Consider the following 20,380-nt stretch of genomic DNA (forward strand, 5'->3'; position numbering starts at 1 on the left):
AATTTAGGGTTAGCAAAAAATTTTTTTATCTATGTTAACTTATTAGTATAATTCATGTGAATAGTAAAAGAATAATTATATGTCAAAATATATGAGAAAATCTATGAAAAATACAGAACTCCTGTTTAAAAGAAAAATCTAAAAAATCACAGAAGCATTAAAAGACCTTTTAAAAATACAACCAAAAGTAGGTATTTAAAATTAAGGGAGCATATCATTTCCAGATCTCAAACTACTATGTAAACAGTGATCATAAAAACTATTTCGTAAAGGTTAAAATATGAAAATGTAAACTAGAGGAACAGACTAGACAAGAAAATCCAGATGCAATAGAACACAAATATCTAAGTAGAATATCCCCATTTGACTGAATTTTCTAGGAAAAATTGTAAGCAACTGGGAAGAAACGAGGCTTAAACCATACTTTATACCATATACTATAATCAGCTCCAAATTTATATGAGACCTAAATTAGAAGAAAACAAAAGAAGGTATTTTTCACATCTATGGCCAGGGTGAAAATTCTTTTTTGTTTGTTTTTGAAGGGGGGGCAATTGGGGTTAAGTGACTTGCCCAAGGTCACATGGCTAGTTTTGTGTTAAGTATTTGAGGCCGATTTTGAACTCAGGTCCTCCTGACTCCAGGGCTAGTGCTCTATCCACTGCACCACCTAGCCACCCCCAGGGTGAAAATTCTTAACCTAACAAGGGACAGAGATGAAAATATAAAATAGTAAAAATAAATAATAAAACTAGATGAAACAGGGAAATAATAATAAATGATAAAAATAGGTAATAAAATACAATGCTAATTACATGAAATTAAAAAGCTACCATAGGTCCTAAAGTCTGGAGTCATAGCTCCTAGATTAAAATTCCAGCCTCTGATATCTACTATCTGTGAATTTGGACAAATACCTTAATTTACCTTACTTCAGTTTCCTCATCTGTAAAATTACAGGGTAGGACCAAAAGTCCTCTAATGACTATTCCAGTTCTGTATCTGTAATTCTGTTATCCTGTGAGCCTAAGTTTTTTCATGAAGAAAATACGTTCAGCTGTAACAAGAAGAGATTCTGTGTGGGAGAAGAGGGAACTTTCCATCAAATATATCTGATCATAGTTTGATACTCAAAATATATAGAAAATTGGCACAAATATATGAAACCAAGAGTTAATAAGTTAAAATGATACAGTTGTGAAAAGATCAATATAAACTATTATAAGCATATCAAAAATGCTCCAAATCACTAATAATAAAATGCAAATTAGGGGCAGCTAGGTGGCACAGTCAATAGAGCACCGGCCCTGGAGTCAGGAGGACCTGAGTTCAAATCCAGCCTCAGAAACTTGACATACTTACTTAGCTATGTGACTTTGAGCAAGTCACTTAGCCCCAACTGCCCTCCAAAAAGAAAAAAAAAGGCAAATTAAATCAACTCAGGAGTTTAATCTCTCCAAACTGCCTGAAGATTAAGGATAGAAATAGTCATTGTTGGAAGGCCCTTATGAATATGAGTACATTAATACACTGTTGGTGTAGCTGTCAATGGGACCAATCCTTGGGTAACGATTTGGAATTATTAAGGAACGTCAATTAAATAAACAAAAACTACTTATATCTTTTGATTCAGGAATTCCACCCCTCCATATCTAAGTTAAAGAGATTGACGACAGGGGGAAAGGTCTTACATACATATAAAATATTTAGAGCGGCATGTTTTGTGGTTGCACAAAAACTGGAAGTCAAGTGGGTATTCATTGATTGGGGAATGGCTGAAGAAACTGTGAGATATGAATATAATGGAATACTATAGCATTAACAAATTTGAAAAATTCAGAGAAGCACTGGAAGACTTTGTATGAACTGATGCAGAAGACATTAAGCAGAACTAAAAGAATAATAGACATAAGAACTACCAATATGTAAATTGAAACAACTCTAAAAGACAGACTCAGACGAATGATGATCAATTAAGTTATTATAGAACAGATGATTAAACATGATTTTCTCCTCTCCATAGTAAAGTGAGTGTCTGGTGGAGGCCTCAGCCCTCATCTCTGACCAACCACATGGGATATTTCATTTTACTGATAGAGACCAAGCTTTCCCCAGATTAGTGGTGTCAAACTCAAACAGAAACTATACCACTAAATCATACATAAGGGTCCCTGTGTGGGAATATTGACTTAGAAAACTACATATTAACATTATCTGTGCTTTATTGTATTTTTATTTACTTTTAAAAACATTTCCCAATTACATTTTAATCTGTAGCACTAGGCAATGTTGAGACCTATTTGTGTCCCTAAATGATTCTACCTCTGGCAACTCTTCAAAGCACTGGCTGTTCTTTCTCTCCTACCATTTCCCCTACCTCCTACTTCTTCTCCAAAACCATGGTCTTAGATGGGGAGTTGGAAAAAGTCTTTACTCCCTACTGCCAATTCTAGATTCACCTTCAATGTCATTGCTTAGACACTTCTATATTCCTTTGAGATGCACTCTATACAAACTAATCACTCCATCCAGATCCTGGAGGCTATTATCTCCAGTCCCTACACCAGGCCTGTATAACTTGCAGCCCACCAAAGGAATTCTGGTTACTGGTGAAAAATGTAGGGTTGCCAACCGCACACTCTCTCCTGTTTGTCATGTGACCTGCTGTAACCAACCACTGTCAATCTGTCTCTAGTCTAAACTATCTGCAGCCCAAAGAAGCCTATTTTAATTCTGGCCCCTACATACTGCCAAATTGTATAGGTCTTTCCTAGGCCATTCTCCTTCCACAATTGCAACCTCCAATCTTTTGATATCTCTCTAAGTCACAACCATTTAGAGGGGGTTTTCTTGGCAAATATATTAGAATGTTTGCCATTTCTTTTTCCAGCTCATTTTACAGCTGAGGAAACTGAGGTAAAGAGGGTTACGTGACTTGCCCGGGTCATACAACTAGTAATTTTTTGAGACTGGATTGAAACACAGGTCTTCCTGACTCCAGGTCCACCACTCTGTTGACTGCATCACCTACCTGCCAATTTTGATGTTAAATTTCAAGCCTGCTTTTACATTCTCCTCTTTTACTGAACATGGGGTTTTCTTGGCAAGGATACTAGAGTGGTTTGTCATTTCCTTCTTCAGTGGATTAAGGCAAACAGAGGTAAAGTGACTTAACTAGGGTCATACAGTTATTAAGTGTCTAAGGTCACATTTGAACTTAGGTCTTCCTGACTCCAGGCCAAATTTTCTATCCATTGAACCACTTAGCTCTCTATTTCCTCTAGGATCTATATTTGATCCTCTTGTGTTTGATGCCTTCAGAATTTAACCCCATCTCCTCATCTACATTCCATACTCCTGGTCAAGTGGCTTTGATGTTTTTTACATATGACTCTCCATCTTCTATCTCTGCACCTTTGAACTGGCTATCCCCCATGCCACCCATCTTCTACATCAAAGGTGTCAAACTCCCAGTCTGTGCTCCCAATATGAGGCTCAAACCAAACTAAAATGTAAATGGAAAATGTTTAACAAAAATAAAAATATATTACAACAGAGACAATGTTAATTTGTAGTTTTCTAAGTCAGTATATGCCCCCCCCCCAGAGATTCATTCTATTTGATACTGCTGTTCTGCCTGACTTTCCCCCTTTTGTACCCTCCCTCCCAAAATTATCTCATGTTTATTCTGTACATGCTCTATATAGAGATAGGGTTGCATGATGGATAGAGAGGTAGCCTTGAATACAAGAAGTCCTGAGTTCAAGTGCTCCTAGCCATCTGATCCAAGATATTTCTCAGTGCCCTGGGCAATTCTCTAAGACTAAGTTGAGAGAAGATGCAAGCCTGCATTGTTTAAAAATAAACTTTTTTACCAAACCAATTAAAGCACAGATCCAGTTCCATACTTATGTTTTAAATAAATATATATGCACTTGTTACCTCCCCAGATCCAAAGTTAAGTCCCCTGAGAGCAAGTACTATTATAGTTTTGTTTTTATATCTTTGGCACCTAACAGAGTACATGACACATGACAGGTATTAGTTTTCTTTTCTAAAACAGAGCATTCAAAGGTAAGCGTTGGAAGAGATGGCGAAAAAGCAAATTGGGAAAAGTGCTGAAAAAAGGCATCAATAAAACCTTAAAAATAAAATCAATATCCCAATTAAAAGATCAAAGGTACCTACAACAATATGAATTTCTGAAAATCTGGTTTGTGTCCCTCAATTTGAATTAGACTAAATATTCAATAATTAGATGAAGTTGGTTTTCAAAATAGAAAAAAAAAAAACAACAATTTCCATGCGTCTCCACTTCCTAACATTTTAATTCTAAATACTTTTGGTAATGCTTTCCCATTCAAAAATGAATTTATTTTTCATCTTCCCATATATTTATAAATACACTCATCTCCCAACAGACTATCAATTCTTTCCTTCAAGGGACAGTTTCATTTTTGTGCCTGGAACATAGCAGGCATTTAATAAATGCTTATTAACTGACTGACTTATTAAACTAGGCAGTGTATCAACCAAGACTAATAGTAAATGAAATGTTCCATTAGGAGGCATGTTTTCTCATCTCTTCCCTGGGACCAATCTTGGGCAGGATAATTAGCATTTAATTTTTTTTGTTATTTCCATCTATACTGCTATATTTATCATGTAAATTATTATTCTATTCTGTTTACTTCACCCAATATTAGAGCATTCATACAAATGGTTCCACATTTCTCTGAATTTTTCATATTCATTGTTTCTTAGGATATGATAATCTATTACATTAGTGTGCCATAACATTTTTAACAATTTCCTAATCAATGAACATATATTTTGGTTCAAGTTTCTCACTATCATTAAAAAAAATTCTACCATGAATATTCTGATGTAGGCCAGGGGAAAATGGAAGGAAAGAAGCATTTATATAGCACATATATGCCAGGCAATGTGCTAAACACTGTATAAATATCTCATCTGATGTAAATGGGCGATTTTTTAAACCTCTTTAGAGGGCAATATGCTTAGCAGTGGAATCTTTGAGTCAAAGGGATAGTTAAGCATGTGTATTTTAAACATTTTTTAAAAAATGAAAGCATAATTATTGCTTTCCAGAGTGGTTGAACTAATATACAGCTCTACCAACATAATATACTTTTCTACAGCTTTATATGCACATGTATACACATACAGTATATTAGTGTGACTTTCTACATTTATATTTACACACACACACACACACACAGACACCCCAAGCACCTGTCTTTCTACAGTTCCTCCAACACTGACCATTTCCACCTTTTGTCAATTTGCAAGTTTCTAGGCATAAGGTGAAACTTCAGAGTTGTTTTTCTGTTAGCAATTTAGAACTATCTTTCATATGGTTAATGGTGTTATGTTCTTTTCAGAATTCTTTGTTCATATTCACTGACTACTTACCCACTGGGGAATATCTTTCTGACCAATATATACACAGGTTGTTATTTTAAAGACAACCAACGCTTGACTCTCTGGTTAATTTTATTTAAGTGAAACAAGAGCTGCACGAAGGTGTCAGCCTCACTCTCCCTTCAAGAATCAATGAAGTCCAGTGACAAGACAAGAGTCAAGAGGATGGTAATGCCCCAGGATGCAGGGGATGACCTTGGTGTCTTCAATGTCTGACCAAGCTCTAAGTGCTCCACAACGCCTGCTTCAGTTTAGTTTCCTTCAAGGCCTTTGGAACAAATTTTCTCATCTGCCCATTCAGCCAAGGAAAGTTTTCACTTGCTTCAGGTAGACATCCCCCCAACCCACTGATAGGCTTGAGGCCTATCAGTCCGGCCTGTCCACTGAGATAGTTTTACTGGGGTATGGCCTCCAAGCATGCTATAGGTGAGAGTCGAGTGGAGATGAATACCAAAGGTAGATGAATAGCCCTCAAAAGGGCTCAGCAAGCCCTCACATATACATTTGCTAATATACAAATACTAGATATTAAAGCATTATCAGAGATACTCGATGCAAAGATCTTCCCCCAAGTGATAGTTTCCCCTATTAACCTAGTTGCATTGATTTTCTTAATACTTAAAAACAAAAATTTCATCTAATAAAAATTAGTTATTTTATTTCTTGTGATCTCCTCTATATCTTATTTGGTTAAAGATCTCTTTCTGTCCAAATCTATAATCTTGCTTTTTCTTAATTCTAACAATGTCACTTCTGACAAATATGTCTTCATGAAATAGAGGTTGAATAACTATGCCAGAGACTGTGATTTTTCCCCCTACGGTTTCTTTTGATCTTTTTTTTTTGTGAATTATGGGCAAGTCATCAAAGAAATTAGTTTCTTCATTAGTAAATAGGACAAAATGATACTTGCACTATCAACCTAACAGGGTTGTTGTAAGGGAAATGGTTGGTGAAAAAAAACTGCATAAATATGACCTATGATGATAATGATGGGTATTCCTAGCTCCAAAATACTTAGGAGATGCTGATGATGGCATCATACTACTTTATTAGCACTATTTCTACCACCACCAGTCCAATGCCATTCACATGTCAGGGATCATATTTACCACGGGTCATAAAAGACCTGAAAATTAAGTATTTGGGGTTAATTTTAATTGGTGTTAAGAAGACAGAGAAAATCATTGCCTTTTTAAAAAGGTGAACAACTGCCTCAAATCTACTTAACATGAAAACTCTTTTCTATTACCAAGGATCACAAATGATCAACACATGATTAGGAAGTCGATTTTTTTTAAGCCAGTGAAATGAGTGATGTTCAGAGAGATTAGATGATTTGTTCATGGTGAAACAACTAGTGGTCAGACATGGTATCTGAACCCAGTTCTTTCTAACTCTAGATCCAGCACTTTCTCTACTATGCCATACTGTGTTTCTAAAAAACAGTACATAACTACAAGTCCAATAATAGAGTAAACAAAGTGTTTTAACAGTAATAAGTAAGTGTTTAGCAACAATTTCCTGTTGTTTTAATGTTATAGGTTTATTAATGGAACCTGAAATTTCCACTTATAATTCAAATAAGGTTTAATAAAAACTTGAGGCAATCTTCACCTGTAAAATGGTGAGCAATGTTATCTCAGAGATTTTTAAAAAATAAATGATCACAAAATGTTGTATTGAGTGACAGTTGTGAAAATACTTATATTAATGTTGCCTCATAACTACTTATACTGCCATATAGCTACTTGATACATTGTAAATTCACATTATTGAGGGTCAAAAGGTACCTCAATATTGCTCTACTTACTCAAATCTTATTTATTCCCTGACATTTCCAAATATAGCTATTGCATAGCTTTTTTAGATTTAAGTTCCCAATCCCAACTCTGTAAATCTCCCTTGCAATACATTAACTTACCTAATTTATTAGAAAGATTAACGCCAACTGGCAGAAACTCCCAGACTTCCTTTATCTTGTTCCTCAAATCCTGGCTGAGAAAGAGATGTTTCCCCTCCTCCTTCCTAAAGATAAACCCTGCACCCATGCTCCTGGGTCATCCCCTCTCACTTCCTCAAGAACTTGATCTAATCATAATTTCCCTAGTACCTTATATTTCTCTTCACTACCTCCTTTAAATCTAACCTCAAGACATGCTCAGGTATATACTATCCAAATTAAATGCCATGTTACTCAAAAGAAAAGTCTCCATTTACTTTCTCTACTTCACCTCTATTCAGTGTTTAATTACCTTCTTGCAATCTGGTTTCTCCCATCATTCAATTACAACTGCTCTCTGAAAGAACACCAATGACTTGTGGAGTTGCCGTTTGTCAATACTCCACTTTCTTTCCAATATTTAAGATGGCTAACCACCCTACTCTCCTTGAAATATTCTTCTTTTTCTTCCTTGGCATTTGCTTAACTCTGTTCTTTAATTTCTCAATTTTTTTCTTTATCACCTTCTATAACTGTATTTCTAATCTCCTAATGGTTGGTATTTCTCAAAAATCTATGATCAGTTCTGTCTTTTTTCTTTCTCCTATTTCTTATTCATCTGTTCTCATTAGCACCTTCAAATATTCCCCTTCTATTCCCAAAACTTTATCAATCACCCTTGCATCTCTTCCGAGCTCTAGTCCCAGAGTTCCAAGTACCAACGATACACTTTCATCTGTACACATCTCACTGACATCTCAAATTCAATGTTTAAGACTAAATCCTTCACCTTTCCCTTCCAAGCTCCATATTATCTCCTCAAAAAAACTCAGTTCTTCCTTATTTCTCTTAACTACTACCCTCCCAGTCATCTAAGCACAAAAAAACTGGCTTTATGTATATACTTTGTGCACATATACTATTCTATTAAGTATTTGATATAGATAGGTTCATTGTGGTATAGTCAAAGGAGCAATGACTCTGGAATAATTTACTGCTAATGTGACCTAAGGCAAGGCATTTTACTACTTTCAGTCTCAATTTCCTCCTCTGTAAAATGAGGAGGCTATACTAGCACTAGATAGACTCTGAGATTACTTCCAGCTCCAGATCTACAAATCTATAGGCAGGCAAATAAACAGGTCAGTAGTATTTTGGGGGTAGAGGGAGTGGGGACGAATACTAATGAGGCCCAACATTTTTTCATACCTTTCTATCTTCCACTCATTCAGGTATCTTACAAATTGACCTATCAAGGTTCTCACAGTTGTGTTATATCAAGTATGAATTTCCTTTTTGTATTCTTCGAATCCAGCTGTTTTTCCTATTAATTCAGTTTGATCTCTACCTCCTCTACAAATATATTCAAGACAGAAAAGTTAGAGTCTAAATGTCTTTTACACAATCACTGAGGGTGAATAGTTTGTTATAAAAATATATGAAGATCTTTTTATAAATTGTTTCTTGCCCTCCTTTAATTTTCATCCTTAAATTACTCTGCTTAGTTGAATGTCTTGCCAAGCTTTCTTTAAAATGGATTTGTTCTTTATAGCTTCTACATTTTGTGAGGTAATATTACATATTTTTCCAGAATCCTACTTTGTAAGATTTTACAAATGAGTTTTCTCATTTCTTATTCTAAAGTAATGTTGCCCCCAATATTCATAACTTTCTTGTTGGCAAGTAAATCAACTGTTTTCTAAGGCATTTTCTACATTGTTCTGGACTCATTATGGAAAGTTAGATTAGCAAAGATTCTGGATGAAAATAGTGTAGTCTGTGTCTGTGTTTATTCTTCTGCCCATATCCCATTTTTCACAATCAGCAACTGGCTTAAATGGACAAGGATGAAGTTATCTAAATTGTTCACCATATATTTTTATTCTTTTCTGAAGTTCTACACTAATTTTGATCTTTGTTTTAGCAAGCCAATGATCTGATGATCCAGAGAATTAATTCAGGAATGACATTCACATCAGTAGCAAGTCATTTCCTGTCTACTAAAATATAGTCAGTTTAATTTTTTTATTTTATTCAGTGTTCACCATATGTAGTGGGTTACTATGGCCAAAGAATTCATTAATAGCTAACGTAGACAGTCTAGAAATGATGAGCCTTTCCTTATTTAGTTAGAATTTTCCTTGGAAAGAAGAATCACTCTGCTGCCAGGACCATACTCAAATCCTTTCCAACACCGTAGAATCTGAAAGAGCTCTTGTTGCAGTGGCATAGTCTTTGAGAGTATAGGGTAACTTTCAAACCATGTTTCGGCACTGAAGAACTTTGTGGAGGAACAACTGAAAAATTATAGTATTTTAAAAACTTAAAGTTTTAAATTCTTTATCAGTGTTCTCCGGTCTTGCTCCAAGTAATAAGATACTTTTACAAGATCATTTTTTTCTTAAGGGTATTTTGTTTTTTTGTTTTTAAATTTATATTTGTATACTGACTGCTTCATACAAAAAACTTTCTCTAAAGAATTATTACTGAAGACAACTACTTTGCAACAGTAAAAAAAAATGCATGCATCTTGAATCAATTATAATTTTGAGCATTATATTTCAATGCAAAAATTATAATTATTTTGCTTAAGACTTCTCAGTAAGTGCATAAAGACAATGTTGAAATACAAGTCAAATGCCACTATAACAAACAACTCTATATAACAAAAAGATTTCAAACTATACCATTGCTCCACTTATTTCAATCAACATTTTGCTTTGTACAAAATTATTTTATAAATTTTAGATAAATTTGGACAGAGTCTTGAATTTCACTAAATAGAATTTGACTTTCACTTCCCTATTAATAGAGAATAAAGATGGATAGTTTGAGAGCTGTTAACAACTTTGTTAATCTCTCTACTGCTGTTCATGGGAGTTGCGGCACAGAATTGATATTCAATTAGAGGATTTATCTGGTTGAATGGAAGAGTGTACCATGGACTTGCCTGTATCTGCACTCACCCTTATTCTGTTTTTCTTCTACAAAAGTAATATAGGAACAAACTAGACACCACAATTCTCAAATAAAATACATAACATTCATATTCTTTAAGTTTTCTACGGAGAACCAATGGTATATACCTGCTAAAAAACTTTAAAATGATAATAGCTAAATTATCCTATCTGAAAAGGATATCTAAGTAGTTATAAATGTTACCCAATTAACTTTCACAATAGCCCCATAATGAAGGTATGCAGTGAACTGTTGATCCCACTTACTCATGGTACATTATATGAAGGGTAAAGGCAATAGCAGTTGCTCGATTTATTCATTAAACTGATTTTGAAATGTTTAACTTTTCATGTGATTCCTTTTCAAAGTTTTTTTTTTTGAGGGGAAGGGAGAGAGTGTGAGGACACAAGATTATTTCTGCTAAAATTAGTTTGGGGCTGTTTTTTTGGTGTCTTTTGATAACTACTTTTGATTATTCTTATCAGGAATCCAGTAAGATTTTAAAGCAAGGCCAAATGAAGCTCAACCCTATACAATGTCTTGAGGAAGGTGATGAGAATGGCACATTGTCTGACTAGCCTATCCAGAGGTCACAGCAGGGAGAGCATCTGCTAAGATAATGTGAATGAAGGAAACAGCTATAATTGCCTCATTAAGAGATCCCTGACCAAATAATCCTGGAAAGAAGAGATCTGGAAAGCCAACCTAAAAATTAAATCCCTAGGGATTGAAATAGGGTCAATGTAAAACATTCAGAATTTTCCTGAAGATGTAGGTATTCACTTTGTGCTACTAACTTCCTTAGCTACTCTTATGCCTGTATAGGACCTTGAACTAATAGTTGAGCTATTCAAATCCAGCCCCTCACATCAAACTACAGTCTCACAATTGCTCAGAAAAACAAACAAACACGAAATGAAGAATTTATTTGGAGTTCAATTCTTAGTAGAGACCAGGCCATAGCAATTAAGGGGTGATACACACTTGTGCTCTTTTATTGTTAGACAATCATGTCATTATGAAGCAAAATGAAAGATTAAAAAGGGGAAGAGGGGAGGCATATTAAAAAAGGAAAAGGGGATAAATATAACATACTACGTTTTTCCGCCTGTTTAAGATTCATTCTCTGCCATCCTTTCATATTTTAGTCAAAATATCTAAATGCATAGGTATATGAAGACAATGAAATATAACATTATAATTTAATTGGAAACCACTACTTAATTAGCAAGGAAATGTACACAAAAGTGCTACTTTATTTTCCTTGTCAACGATTTATCAATAAATATATTGAGTTTTAAAATCTGTATCAAACATTTCTCCAAGGAAAATATTTAAAAATTTAAAAAGCATCCAAACTCAGCAGCAAAAGAAAGTAATAGTAGTAAGAGTACTTCATTTTTGCATTTCTTTACTTTTTTGCTTACATTTGTTAACTTAATTTGAATTAAATTCTTTTTTAAAAAATTATGGTCTAACTGATCTCTTGCAAGTAAATCACAGTTTTTTAAAAAAATATATTCTTACACCAACAAACCCAGTACAATTAGCTTGTTACACCCTTAAGCCAGGTTTAAAATAAGTAAACTGTTTGATGACTTTGATGTTTTGCACCCAAAATGTGCTGGCTAATTTTTCCATTCCATTTACCATTCCAGTCTTTAAACTGCCTTAATCTCCTGCCCTCAGATGTTGACCTTGTAAGAATAGGGGTCATAGGTCAGAGGAGACAGACCTCAAAGGATCTGGCCTATCAATTCATGCCTGAAAGATTTCTCTTCCACAAAAGAAACCAACTAAACAGCAAATTCCAAAATCTAATCACATAAGTATAAAGATGAAACACTTATTTACTGGAATTTGTTGATATGGCTCTACCAAAAACCTTATCTCTGGCACCTAAGCAACACTGATTGTTATTTCCCCATAGCAGGTGTTTGAATATCCTTTAAATAAAATCATCAAAAAGGACGAGTTAAAATGGGTGGAGTTTAGTAGGGAGCCATTGTAAAAACTAACTTTAACATAAAAATTCATTATCATATGTGTACTGCAAATACTCTGAAGCATAGGACATTAGTTTCCCTGTAAGTACAACTTACAGAAAAATAGGGAAAAAATTAAATTACTCCATCTTAGATGATAAGTGAAAAAGGTTTATTATAGCAAACACAGAGATGGAATTATAGTTACAATTAGCGAGAAGGGAGACTTGCTGCATAGGAAGGCAGTGTCTAAATTATTTTCTTTTAGAAATAAATGCCTTTTCTTTAGACGAGGAAAAATGCACTGACCACAGTCGAGGAAAAGTCCTTGTGAATAAATTGCAAGGATTTGGAATAACTCTAATTTAAATTTCCATCAGAAACTACTGAACAAATTCTAACAAAAATATTTTTTACTATTATCATATACAAGCACTGACAAAAAGGAATTACTCAAAGATACAATTTAGTAAAACAGGAATTTCATAAACAATGACAAACTTGGCATTTTTTAAAATTCTGTTCATTTAACAATCTTAATAGCATAAATGGTCAAATAAAACATCTCTATTACATAACAAAATTTTATTAAACTATTAAAAGTGTTGAACTAATCAAATCAGTTTTTAATTCTATAGATGGCTTACTATAATTTAAGTACAAAAGAATTTGACATGATTCCAAGATGTTCATATAAAGGCCTCACATGCTTGCCAAGGCAAATGGTAAGATTTGTATTAAACAACTGAAGCACTAACCTTAAACTTTCATTATTTACCTGCCTTTTAAGTAAAAATGTGCTAATATTACACTTCAAAATAAAAAACCAAAGCACCATACTTACAATCAGATGTAATAACTGAAACATTAATATGAATGAGAGTACTCCATGACTTGCTATTCTTCAAATTATATTTTTAAGATCCCCAAAGAGTTAATACATATGGAAAGACAAAGTTCTGTGTGACTAGCCCTTTTCTAGGCATGTGTAGTGGAGAGAGAAGATGGTATCAGGGAGTAAAAGATAAGTCTCTACCCGCAGAGAAATTAAAATTAAAAAAGAAGGTAGAGCATTAGCACAAGAATAACAACAAAAGAAGCTATCATTATATAAATCTTATACATGAGTTACAAATGAAAAAAGTCATTAAAGATCACAGCCCAGTTTTAAAGCTGTTTTCTAATATTACGATTTCTTGTAAATGTTAGGATGAATAATTATAGAAAAGAAAGGAAATCACTTTCCCCATTAAACAGTAGAAATTACTGTGCTCTCCACATGGTTTGAGCTAATTTAGAGAAAGGAAGTTGGCAGGTGGTGTTCTGAGGAAGAAGGAAGTTAAAGCAAATCAGACAGGAAGTGATCAAAACCATCCATCTTTCATTAAAAATGTTAAATATGTGCTAAAACTGTTTCTCTCTTCCATACAGACTGGATAATAGACATGCAAAACACCTTATTGAAAATAGAGAGAAAAGTAAAGAACAGCAAGAAATGAGCCTAGTGATGTTCAATATTTTAAAGAAAAAATTTTAAATTTATGTAATTAAAAATGAAACAAAAAATACAACATATTATATGACAATATTAAGATAAGAGTTGTAACAAAGAGGAAAAAACAAGTTCCTAGCTAACTTTATGAGTAAAGATGACAAAATAAAATCTTTAAAAATGTTTATGTTCTTTGTAGCATAAAAACAAAATTTTACACAATTTTTAAAAGCCTGAGCTGAAAATTCAAATATATAACCATATTTCCGATTACGTGTGATAAAAATATTTTAAATTATTTTATCTTAAATGATTCTATCATCTATTCCAAGCATTAGATTAATCCCCTTTGACTGTGTACAGTCAAAGAATGTGCTAAATTTACAAATGTTATAGTTGCTTAGTTGCCCCAGTAACAAAAACTAAGAGGATATTTGGCATTCTAGTACCACAACAGTTTTTCATCAGCTATGTGCTATGACTAATTTTAAAGACTTGGTAGGCTACAAAATAAAATTTTAAGCATCACTAATGAGTGAGCAAGGTCTTCTGATGTCTTTCACCTTAAGACCGGAAAGAGCTGTTTTACTAGTTTGAATACTAGTGCATACCAAATCATTTCTTCAGTTACTTGCTGTTGTTTTAATTTAGACAAAGAAGATAATTGGGGGAAGGGGGATTTTTTTTACCACTTGTAATAGTTGTTCTTACTTTTTAAAGACCTCAAAATAATTTTTACATGGTTGACTAGTTCTTGATGTTCAGATATAGCAATGTGTAACTGGTAAAACTGGGTAGTGCAAGTAACTATTCAAATTACAGTCAAACCCCAAAGACATTCTATGAGTTGTCTTACTCCAAAAAGAATTTCTCTGACTATCCAATAACAAAAAGTTTTTAAAAATTTACTTTTTATAAAATGATTGGTATTTTTCAAACTAATTACAAAAATAATTTTAGTAGTTGCAATACTGTGTGCAACACAGAATTAGTTAGTTTTTATGCATTCTTCAAAATGTTACAGGAGAGAAGACAATTTTCTTAAAGTATAAAAGCCAGTCCTTGGTAATCAAATATAATGCTACTGAAAGTGAGTACTGTCTTTCTGGGTACATAGAGCTAAAAAGTTTTACTTCCTATAGCCAAGTAGAGTAATCTCTTTGACACCACACACATATTTCTGGTAAGGCATGTGGCAATTATAGTAGCATCTACTAGGATTGCCTTCTTTTGGTAAATGTTTACTTTTGAGAGTTATTTTTTTAACTAACCCAGCTGACTTTAAAACCACAAACTGAACATAGATGAAAGTCTATGTTTCTTTCCCTAAGTATACTAACCCTAAGGTCATCTTGAATCACAAAGAATGGATATAATTTCTGAATACTAAAATGAAAAAAGAATTGCGAGTAAACTTTGTAATCAAACTGTGCTATGTTTTAATCAACTCACATTATTCAGAGAAACCAAGAGCCCATCATTTAGTTTTGTGCTATGCATTAAGATGTACAGAAACCTGATCTCAGTCCACAAAAACCTTAAAGTCTAGTTAGAACAGGGTTTCTTAACCTGGGGTTCATAAACTGTTGGAGTTCCCTGCATATTCCATGAACTTGGATGGGAAATAAAAATCTTTATTCTCACTAACTTCTACTCTCCTTTTTAAATGCGTAAAAAAAATACCTAGGGTTACAAACACTATTCTAAGAAAGGCTTCACCAGATTGCCAAGGGGTCCAACACACAAAAAAGGCTAAGAACTCTAGGTTGGAGTATTAAGAAAGGTAAAGCCCTTTATGATAAACAATGACAGACCAAGAGTGTATCATGTTACACTGAGAAGAAAAGACCCTTGGTTTTAGATATAAGAGACTTGAGTTTGAATACTAACTGTGCTTCTTTATACTTGTAAAACCTTTGGCATGTGACTTAATTTTCTTGATCTATAAAACAGAGATAATACCACTTGTAATACTTACCTCACAGGGTAACTGTAAGGAAAATGTTATAAGCTTAAAAGTGCTAGATAAAAATGTGATCCACTATGATTAGTAATAGTTATATTCTTGTGCATAGTATGAGAAGGAAACAAGTAGGCTTTTGTAAATTATATTCTACAGCAGACCACACTTATATTCTTAAAATTGACTGAAAGTTCCCACTATATCTAGCATATTGCCCTAAATGAACAGTAAATATTTGTTGAATTTCTTTTTCTTCTTTAGATTAAATAACAGTTCCTTTATTGTCTTCTCTAACTCTGATAACTTTTCTCATTCTCTAAAATCTATCCAAGATTTTCAACATACTAGACATCATAACCTGGTAATTACCTAATTTGGAGCATATTAAAAGGATTGTTTAATAGTCTTTTTCACATGGTATTCCTTTTACTTCTTATGCTGTTGACAGCTAAATCTGTCTCCAGAATTTAATCCCACCTATCCACCTGCCTGCTGGGCATTTCTGTTGTATTACTTCAAAATCAGGACATCTAAAAATCAACTTATTTTTTCCTCCAAACTGATATTCCCATTGAATTGATCCATTTGGGTTAATGATACCACCACTAGTCAGACTAATTCAAAACCTCAGAGTATTATTTAACAACTCACTTTTCCTTTAATCCCCTATGTCCAACAGGTCAAGTAAATCCTATTGGTTCATTTTTCAAAAATGTCTCTTCTATCCACCCCTTACTATTTTATATTTACTACAACCACCCTAGACCAACTTCCCAACACCTCATGCCTAGATTATTACATATTCTTCAGCTTCCATATATGCTGATCCATCCTGAACACTGCCATCACTTTAACATATCTAAAAGACTCCTTTCATTGTATCATTCCTCTTTTTTAAAACCACCATTCATTGGGGCGGCCAGGTGGCTCAGTGAGTAAGAGCACCGGCCCCAGAGTCAGGATGACCTGGATCAAATCCGGGCTCTGATACTTAGCACCACACCCAGAAATAACTGGCCATGTAAACTTGAGCAAGTTACTTAACCCCGATTGCTTTAAAAAAAAAAAAACACCATTCATTTCCCATTACCTAAAGATAGATGACTAAAGATGGTTAGGTGAAATACAATCATACAGATTATAAAGAGCCCTAAATGCTAACTAGGATAGGGAGTTGTGATTTTATCTCCTATTTTTCCTCATCATGTTTATCTAATTAAATGGATTTCATGGCCGTAGGCACATTTATGCTTCAGTACCTTTGCTCACAACTCTTCCCTTTTCTAAATCTCATCCTTCAAGACTCACCAATTGTATGAAGATTCCTGTCATTCCAATACATACTAGAATCCATGCATATAGTATTAATTCCATAGGGTTATTTAATTTAATTTCACCAAAAATTTCACATTTTTTCTAATGTTAATATATCCCAGACACGATTTTTAAATAGACTTCAAAAATTTTCAGACCTAAAAAAGCAATGTTTTGCTTTGTTTTGTTTTAGGAGAAAAAAATCCTATGCAACATTCTTCTTTTATATGTATATATTTACTAAATTTGGAGTACAAGTTAACCTTGTATATAAGAACTACTTTTTAACACTAAGGGTATATTTATAACAACCCCCCCCCAATTCTTATGTTCTTATGAAAACACAATTATAGTGAAACGTCTGTTGTCATATTTTCAGTTTTCTTCTACATGAAATTGAAGCCATTAGCAAAACAAAAAGCTGGCTAAAAGGATTGTTTCCAAAAACACAATGACATTATATTAGCATGGTTTCAGCTAAAACACTAGTCTGACCTTGCCTTCCAAATAGTTGGCCAAGTAATATATTTAAGTGTGAGTCTGGATCCAATTCTGAGGATATATACACATACCAGAACCAATGTATGACCTTTCTATATCAGAAAACTGCAGATCAAAAGATTGAGCCCAAAATTACCAAAGAAACTACCTAGTACAATTTCTTTCTTGGACACGTATGAAAAATGAACCCCAAAGGGGTAAGTGACTTGTCCAATATCACCTATAGTTAGTACGTAGTAGCACAAGGAGTCAAACTCACTTCAGCTAATTCCAAATATAGTGCTCCTTCCACTAGATCATGCCACGGCACATTTGCTGTTGCTTGCAGATACTTCCCAAGATCATCACCACCAAATAAACAGAGGACCTTCTTCTCCTGCTAGGCAACATTACAGCTAAACACTGCAGCTCTGTGGAGATTCCTTAAGGCTAGCTGCTGATCCTATACAGAGACTAGAATGTGGCCCTCATTCATTCACAATCTTCACTCTTACCTGAAACCTGACAGTAGAAATCAGACTAACCATTGAACCTAAGCTATCCTTTGAATTACTGGATCCCACTTTGATACTCTCTCAGAAGCCTGTCTGTGACTGGTATCTAATCTGATCAGTGATCCAAGGTTATGGGTATTACTGAACACCACCTTATCCCTTTCTGTATGCCTGCTTGCCTCAAAAGTGCTTCAAGGATTAGAATTATGTCTCCAATTTAGCAAAAGCATTGGCAGAAGAAGATAGTTCTAATATGTGCAAGGCAGCTTAAAGGAATAAAAAGAGGGAGTATCTACCATGTACAGATATAAAGAGGAACTCAAAAAAGGCAGCTCCTTCAACTCTGCCACTGCAGACTCACAACAGGATCTGCTGACTGCTCAGTACCTAAGAATCTATTTTTTTTCTGTAATTAGAGCTAAGCTCCAGATACCTTTTCCTTGCAAGTTCATAATGAAACGATTTCTTATTTATCCTTGTCATGGTGTGGTTCTACTGAAATGGCCCCATTTGGGGGCAATATAAACATGTTCTAAGAAGGCATCAGGAACATTAAAAAAAATCTCTTAACAAAGTCTTACAAAACTGTAAAGTAACAAAAAGCAATCATTACCTATCTCCTTTTGGTTTTCTTTTTTGCAGTGTCTTCCCTTTGGGTCGTCTCTCACTTCCTAAACAGGGGCTCCCTCCAGGGCCTGTTACCCGTATTGATTCAAGGCCTTTGGAAGATTTTTTAAATGTAAATTCCACTGGTTCTCCTTCTTTCAGGCTTCTAAATCCTTCCATATATAGCTTGCTCTGTAAAACAGGAAACAAAAAAATGTCTCAGTTACTACTTTAAAAATAATCTTTGTCATTTAAAGGATCACATAACAAAACAGAATTCCTTCTAGTGAACTTAATCTTCACATATGAACATTTCAACACTCAAAGGTGACTCTGTATAAGAAACTATGAAATTCTGTTATGTTAAAACTTATTTTCAAATAGTTTATAACTTTCATATGGTAGTAAAATTGTCCTGTTTATGAACACCTCTGAGTTTTTTGTTTTCCACTATGTACTTTAACATTCTAATTTTGTTCCTTTATTATTTTTTTGTATATCCATACCTCCACACTTACTTGCTTTCCATTGGAACAAGTAAGTATATTCAAGTACATTCAACAAATTTGCCACATCTGAAAATGTATTTTTCATTCTGCACCTCTAGTCAAACACCTTACTGCCAAGAGGTGGGAAGCATGCTTCATCATCATATTCTTTCTCATAAACTTAATAAAGTCAATGTGATCTACATAATTTATAATAATCTTAAAAGAGTTTGTTTACAAAATTATATATTCATAATTACAATTATCGTGTTATGTGTGATACATCATATGTATATACACGAGATGATTTCAGTTTAAATATGAATCTATTTTCATCTTTTTTACCACCCAAGTACAGAAAAAAGCAAATTTCATTTTTTATAAGCTCTGTTCTAGAAGTTTTAGAACATAAAAGAGATTTAATTTCAGACACTATAGTCTTTTAAAAAACATTTATTTTAAACATTCACTTTTTTAAAATTTTGAGTTCTGGATTCCCTCCTGCCCTCCAGACCCTCCTCCACTCATTGAGAAGGAAGCAATATATCAATTATATGTGTGAAATCAAGCAAAATATATTTCCATATTAGCCATGTTGCCAAAAAAAGGGAAGAAAAACAAAGAAGGTGAAAAAAATTATACTTCAATCTGCACTCAGTTCATCAGTTCTCTCCCTCTGGAGGTAGACAGCACTGTTCATTGTGAGTCCTTTAGAATGACACTATAGTTTTAACTATTTTCTTAATTGTCTTTGGTATAAGAAGAATAAAAAAGGCATCTACATAAGTAGGAAGAATGCACTGAGTGATAATTTCCTATCAACAAGAAACTTTTCAAAGAAGTTTGATAACTTCTAGTTATCAAATCCAGCATCAAATCAGTAGAAACAAGCAGAAATTCATGTAAAGCAATATTGCTTTATGTTTTTTCCTACTAAATAACATCCATCTTTCAAAAGTGCTTGAAAAGGGCTGTAACTAGGAACCCCACTCCTAATCTTTTCATACACACAGGTATGTACATATATCAAAAAGAGTTTAATCCTGTATGCAAACAAACTATAAACAACTTTTACAATTATAAAATTTTAGATTTTTATGTATCTTACAAAATGTTTTCCTATCCCTTATGCCTTGAATCAGAGGTAAAGAACCTTTTTTCTTTTACTAGGAGTCCAAAAGTTACTTCAAAG

At 33.8% G+C, this 20,380-nt stretch overlaps 1 protein-coding gene across 5 annotated transcripts in view; it reads right to left on the reverse strand.

The window, feature by feature from the left end:
• The window catches only part of LIN28B (lin-28 homolog B), a 129,341-nt gene that overhangs the window by 42,968 nt on the left and 65,993 nt on the right, over positions 1-20,380 (reverse strand). For all 5 annotated transcript variants that reach the window (XM_069077138.1, XM_069077137.1, XM_069077135.1 and 2 more), the window contains exon 3: positions 18,708-18,892. In XM_069077138.1, coding sequence (XP_068933239.1) covers positions 18,708-18,892 — 185 coding nt within the window. The remainder of the gene's footprint in view (positions 1-18,707; positions 18,893-20,380) is intronic.

Source organism: Petaurus breviceps, unplaced genomic scaffold, assembly GCF_028583685.1.
Source record: "Petaurus breviceps papuanus isolate PSGF00001 unplaced genomic scaffold, PetGlider_PUasm1.0 90977, whole genome shotgun sequence".
Classification (NCBI taxonomy): domain Eukaryota; kingdom Metazoa; phylum Chordata; class Mammalia; order Diprotodontia; family Petauridae; genus Petaurus; species Petaurus breviceps.